This window comes from Aulonocara sp. 'chitande type north' Nkhata Bay, linkage group LG3, assembly GCF_057382095.1.
Source record: "Aulonocara sp. 'chitande type north' Nkhata Bay isolate Kocher_YH1m ecotype deep benthic linkage group LG3, A_spYH_male_GT1.1, whole genome shotgun sequence".
In the NCBI taxonomy this organism is placed as follows: domain Eukaryota; kingdom Metazoa; phylum Chordata; class Actinopteri; order Cichliformes; family Cichlidae; genus Aulonocara; species Aulonocara sp. 'chitande type north' Nkhata Bay.
The window spans coordinates 14,163,443-14,170,200 of NC_141346.1; the positions used below are offsets into that span (position 1 = coordinate 14,163,443).

Sequence of the window (6,758 nt, forward strand, 5' to 3'; positions counted from 1 at the left end):
AAAGAGAACTAATGAACTCTGTGTTCAAACCCTACAGCTGAGACCAATGTGAGGAAGCTTTCCACACATCCAACATACTCTGAATGTTCACTGTGGAGAGAAACTATTCTTCTTTCTTTTTGTTTTTTCAATTTTATTTATATAAAATCTGCAACGCCAACAGCACAACAGCAGTCGCCTCAAGGCGCTTTATATATATTCTCCACTAATGTCTGATTTCATATGTTTCAGCTCTGACTTCACTAAAGATGATAAAGATCTTGATAACCTAAACAAATAAGGCTTCATAAAAGACCAAACAGGACTGCTGATACATTCTGGATGACATTAATGACAATATTATCCCTTTACAAAAATTATAGGGCTGAATCTGGTGGTCTTGTGCAATTACATTTTGTAATGCTTTTAAACAGCAGCAACAACAAACTGGAAATCACCGATACCGCTGAGTAGTTGACCCAGTTTCAAAGCTACGTTTGCTGTAGCTCTCATACAGCCATAAGATCTCAGACTAAATAAAGATCACTTTTAAACCATAACATGATGTCTTTATTACATGATTTTAAGACAAATAAACAATTCTGGAGTCGTGTATACATAATAATTGCATAACATTAATAAACATTTTTATGTATTTTTATTTATGAATTATTTTCATTCAGACGGCGATGCAATGTTCACACGTTAAAGGACTTTTATTCCATCTTGTGGCACATGGTGAGGTTATCTTTATTGGCCTGGAGGTTATAGAGTCTAACAATTTTACCACGAAGATAAATGGTATGGTGATTTGTTCAACAGTATATTACTGTACTGTATGTATGTTATGGCTCAAGTTGCAGTTGTACAAATACATATTCATTAAAATGACATTCAAATAACGTCAAAGTGCTTTTCATCTACTGAGCTTTCACTTTTGAACCTCATTTGACCCTTTTCATTGTATGTTTGACATCTCTAATTAATTTCTCATTTTGGCAACAGTACAGTGAATTGTATAATAATGGTTTAAAGATGAATCAAGCTGTTCTTTTTAAGCAAGGTGAGGTTAATGTTAAAGATCTGTAGGTCTTTTTGCATGCTAGCCAAATAAGAAGGCCCAGAGGGCCAATACACAGGGACAGACAACCATTCACACCTCGTGGAAATTTGGATTATCCAATCTAACCTATCCCCACAAGCTGCATGTCTTTGGATGGTGGGAGGAAGCCGGAGTACCCGGAGGGAACCCACGCAGACACGGGGAGAACATGCAAACTCTACACAGAAAGACCCCGGCCTGATGGTGGAATTGAACTCAGGACCTTCTTGCTGTGCGGCAACAGTGCTAACCACCGTGCCACCGTGCTGCCATGACATCTGGGATAGGCTCCAGCCTTCTTTTAGTATTTTTAGTCAGATGGCAAAAAAAGATGATGTCATCAGCATAAAAATGCACACTGAAGACCTGAAAAATGAACGTAAGAATTGGACTGAGCTACAGGAGTGGAGAAGGGGACTTAAAGTAAATAAAAACTTGAATATTTCAAGTATCAGTTGATTTAGCATACAAGTTTTTCAAAGCACTAGAGGTTCTTTTCCACTGATGACATCAGAGGGCTGCCTCGGCCTCAGGAGGTGTGGTAACTCCCCACGGCATGCTGGGTAAATAGTGTGCCAGCCACTCCCCCCAGCTGCTCCTTGGCTCTTCTTCTGTCTCCGCCCCTCCTCGTTTCACTTCCCACCCTCCCACCACCCAGTCCAGCTCTTCTTTACCGCCCCCCACATCCTGTCTCTCCTCCCTCAGAATCACACTGTAGCGCTTTTTGGACACTCCTTCTCCACCTCTGCTCCTCTCTCTTTCTATCCCCCGATATCCTTTTTGACCTCCATCTTCTTCAGACACTCTGCACTCCTCCACCACATCCCTCCATCCCTCTATCTCCTCCTCTTTGCTTAACAGACGGTACAAAGTCTTCTTATATACTGCTCGCTCCTCCTTCCCATTTCTTTCTCCTTCTTCCTCCCTTGTTGCTTCTCCACCTGCAGGTTTTAGAATGACAAGCTGTCCTTGTTTCCTGTCTCCTTCCCCTCCTTCACCTACATCTTCACTTTGCATACCTTCTCCTGCCTCTCTGTGGACCAAAAGAACAGAGCGATAAAGCGCCATTACTCCTTCACCTCCCACTCCCTTCCCTTCCACCCTGTTGTATGTTAAAAGCATCAGTCCTTCACTTCCTCCTCTTCTCCTCGCTAACCGCAAACATAGAGGCTTATACACTCTCCTGTACCAGATGGCCATACTAGCTAAAGTTGCCAATATACATGCAGCTGATGCCACACAGAGCACCAGGCAGCCCGCAAACAGCCAAATGCAGAACACCCCTGCAGGCCTGGAAGAAATAGATTTTTCACGTTCCTGTTTTTCATCGGGGCTGGATTTAGTGGTGGTGGTGAGTGCCTCAGAGGCTGTGGTAGCCTCAATGGTGGTGGTTGTGACTATGTTCATTGTTGTTGTTGGCAGTGTTGTAGTTACAGCAATAGTTGTGGTTGTTTCAACAGGTGTTGTTTGAGTTTTAGTCAAATGTCTGGCAGTAGAAGTAGTAGAATGAGTGGTCAAGTCATGAAACCCAACTGTTGTTTCTGTTGTTGTCTCTTTGTGTGAATACTCTGACCATTCAATAAGGCTGGTGATAGCTTCATGCCAGGACCTTCTGATTGTTGTGTGCATTGTGTATAAATCTACAAATGTTGTGGAATCGAGAGGAGAAGAAGTAGAAGGAGCTGTGTCTGGAGGAGAAGTTGATGGATAAAAAGAGTACTGAGTAGTTGGCTGGTAGAAATCTCCTCGTGGACCAGATGCTGAACACAGATCGGATTCTTCCAGACTTGTTACAGGTGTACCTTTGTGCCGCTGGGGAGAGTCACACACCTAAAAAGACAGCGACCATTTAAAAATACTTCAGGTATAGTTTTAATATATATAATCTCCACCATTACCGATGACCCCACCACACTCAAACACATCTTTATATAGAAATGTCCAAACAGAAAAAACTGTAAGGCCAAAATGTGAGCAGCTTGATTTGAAAGGTAAGTTTCAGAAACTATGTTTAGTAGCCTCTATAACCTAAACCCTAAGTGGTTTACCAGTGACTTGTTGGATTTTAAAAAGTTAATAGCAACTGTGCAGAACCAAAAATGCCCACAGTCTTTGTGTTCTTTTAGATGTGTCTGTATTTGTTTAATTTTTCTGTTTGTAGTACATACCACGCTTTCTACATCAATCTTGATATCAGGACCATCCCGCACATAGACGTTGTATTCATAGCCATCAAGGTACCTGCGCAAATAACCAAGGGAGCAGGTGCATGACCAGGGATTGGCTGAGAGGTAGAGATAAGGTACCTCCTCCTTTTGGCTGAACCATTCATCGGGCATCATGCTGATCTGTAATGGAACAGAAACTTTAACAATTTTAGAGACAAATAACTGCTGTGCCATGAGTGGCTGCAGCTGAGAGAAGGTTTAAACTTGTATTCACATACTCCTTGGTGTGTATTTCCCACCTTGTTTTTCTCCAGGTAGAGAGTTTCTATGGCTGGGAGGGGGTGAAGCATACTTTGAGGAAGCACCTTGATGTGATTAGATGACAGGTCCAGGATCTAGAGGGAAATAAAGAAAAAAAATGTGACATTGAAGCTACTGAAATACAAAAAAAAAATCAAAAAATCAGCTGATTGATGCACCTGAACCACAAAAAAATCAACTTGCTCAATTTTCTTCTGTATATTAATTTACATGAATGCACTTTCTACTGGTTTGAGTCTAAATACACAAAAAGTTTATTTAAAAGAAAATAATCCACACGTGGACACTCACACCAGAAATCAATTTTATACTTTGTACCCCTCTTATATCACGTTTTGCCTTCAGAGTTGCTTTAATTCTTCATGGCATGGATTCAACAAGGTTCTGGAAACATTCCTCAGAGATTTTGGTCCAATTAAAAAGAGAGCATCACACAGTTGCTGCAGATTTCTCAGCTGTTTATCCATGAGGTGACTCTCCAGTTCCAATACATCCCAAAGAGTCTCTACTGGCATTACATATGATGACAGTGGGGACCATATGAGTAGAGTGAACTCATTCACATGTTCAAGGAACCAGCTTGAGATGATCTGAGACTTGAGACATGGCATGTTATCCTGCTGATTTTGCCGATTCTGACCATACAGATCTAAATGGATCAAGTTTCTGCCATGTGATTGGCTGATTCTATAATTGTATTAACAAGCAGTTGAATGTGTGTATTTAACACATTAGCTGGTGAGTGGAAATGAATGACTTCAAGTCCAATCAAGTTTTGGCCATAATGAAAGGGAGCCAAGGACCACTTTGCTACACTCTTACTTCTTGAATCTTATCAGCTATGTTTCTCACTACCTTCAATTCTCAAGTGTTGATGACATGACACTGACTGTCTGTATTTTCTAAACCTCCTTTATGATTTTGCACATACTGACCTCCAGCTTAGTGAGTCCAGAAAAGGTGTGATCACTCAGAGAGTTGATAGCGTTGTTTTCCAGGTAGAGTTCAGTCAGACCTGGGCAGGCAGAGAAGGAGCCGTCAGGGAGGGAGGTCAGATGGTTTGATCCCAGCCTGAGGACACTAAGTGTGGGGAGAATGGGACTAGCAGTCGGGATTACCTCTGGAACCTGGACAACAAAACATCCCTTTGTATTAGAAGCTGACTAACTTCATGTTTTCTAAGATTCATTTACAACCACTGTTGACTTTGTGGCCACTGTACAGGCAGACACAAACCTTGTTTCCTGTGAGGTCGATCTCATAGATCTCTGGGAAGACCTGGAAGGAGGACCAGGACAGACTGGAGAACAGGTTACTGGGAAACAACAGGATCTAAAGATAGACAGAAAATGTGGAAGCCTTTAGAGCTGTGGTGGTTTCCTGTAAAGTGTCATCTCTTAAACAGGAAATTTGTGTCTCTGCTTTGGTCTCCTCCTGTCAGTCAAACACTTGATCCATTATGGGATTTAAACTTTTTTTTCAACACTTTAAACAAAATTTTCTCATTTTCCTCACTGCATGTGTTAAAATAAAGAGTGTTTAGCTGTGTAAGTGTATGGTAATTGTCTAGCTGCATGGAGAGATTAGCTAAACGTTTTTGATATTGGCTGTCAGTCTTAGCTGCAGTTGTCACAGCGGAAAGTCTGCAAATCCCAGATAATCATTTAGTTCTTGACAAAGATCCAAAATGGTCAGTTTGTCAAAACAAAGATATTAAAAAGTAAAGAGCAAGACAAGAATTTCTTCATAAATATTGTAATTACGAGAAACTAAGTCACATTAAGCAGGCCTTCAATATTTGGGTTTTACATTTTAGTAAATCCTGTGTATTTATTGGGAAAGTAAAACATGCTCACCGAATAAAATACCTACTTATAATGTACTGGTGTAACAAATTACAAAAAATGGATGCCAGGTTCATGGATATGGATAACGGAACCTAAAATGTGTTATAAGGTTGCTTACTGTGCTGCTTATTACTGTAAATTCTCAGAATGCTGCTGGTTTTTAAAGTCTGTTCAACTTCCTAAATTTTCATTCATGTCCTTTGTCAGTTTTTCTACTTTATCAAATTAATATTAATATTTACAGGTGTATCTTTTCTATTCACTAAATGTTAATTCGTCATCATTAGTATATTACTAGTTTAAGCAGTTGTAAGAAAGACATTTCTCTGCAGAAATTAATTAAACTCCGCTCATTCTGAAATTTCTGTTTTAAAGATAAACTTCAAGCCAATTACAATAAAAAATAATAATAAAAATAAAAAAGCTCCTCGAAGGATTTATGTTTGTCATAATAAACATGTTTATTTATTAGTCACATGTTTTTAACTCATTCATCATCATTCTAATTTGTTTAAATTAAATTTGATGTCTTAAAATGGTTTAATCTAATTACAGAATTAAACTATAAATATAATTTCACACTCACAGTTTTTTTTTTTAAATTAAACGGAGTTATTTCCTTCACACTTGACTTCCTGTGGTTTGTGGCATTACCATTGTCGTGGGTTCAAGCCCCACTGCGATGTCGCTGAAGCCGGCTGCTGTGCAGTTCTCCCTGGGCCGGTGGTCCTTGTCCCGGTCACTGCGGCAACCGGCCACTGCTACTCCCATGGGAACACAGGACAGGAGGATGAGAAGGAGGAGGAGGTGCCGCATCTTCACTGAGACTCTCAGAGACTGTCGGTATGTCTCAGTCTTAGAGAAGAGATGGAGAAAGTGAAGGAGGAGATGCCTGGTAGAACAGGAAGTGAGCACTTCCTGTGTACGTGTGTGTGTGTTTTGACTGACAGCTACTGAAGCAGGAAGTGTGATAACTGTTCAGTTGACAGATTGTGTATGTTTGACTCTCCAGCCTCACGGCATGTGTGTTTCGATTTTTTCATGTCTTCTCGACAGCTTCCTCTTTGAGTGTTTCACATAATGTTTACTTGCATGTTCAAACTTCCTGCTGTTGTGAACCAGAGTCGATAAGGATGTTCTGAAGCATTCTGACAGCAGAGCTGCCAGCACTGATGTGTGGGTTACTGCAGGAAATCTGTTGAGTCAAGCGGTCTCTGTTTCAGTTAAATCCAACTGATGCGGCGTGAAAAAATAAGGCGTGTTACATTTGAAACTTCGCTGAAATAAAGTTGGATCTGCTAAAGTGAATAAACACAGTGAATAAACACAGTGTATGGCTGC

At 40.4% G+C, this 6,758-nt stretch overlaps 1 protein-coding gene across 1 annotated transcript; it reads right to left on the minus strand.

The window, feature by feature from the left end:
* Positions 1 to 355: 355 nt before the first annotated feature.
* On the minus strand, positions 356 to 6,256 carry gp1ba (glycoprotein Ib platelet subunit alpha). Its single transcript, XM_086286481.1, has 6 exons — positions 6,072 to 6,256; positions 4,807 to 4,902; positions 4,506 to 4,697; positions 3,549 to 3,644; positions 3,250 to 3,429; positions 356 to 2,911 (listed from the first exon to the last, which is right to left on the minus strand). Exons 1-6 carry the CDS (start codon positions 6,231 to 6,233, stop codon positions 1,592 to 1,594), a joined length of 2,046 nt encoding a protein of 681 aa, XP_086142607.1. The 5' UTR covers positions 6,234 to 6,256; the 3' UTR covers positions 356 to 1,591.
* Between the last annotated feature and the right edge of the window lie 502 nt (positions 6,257 to 6,758).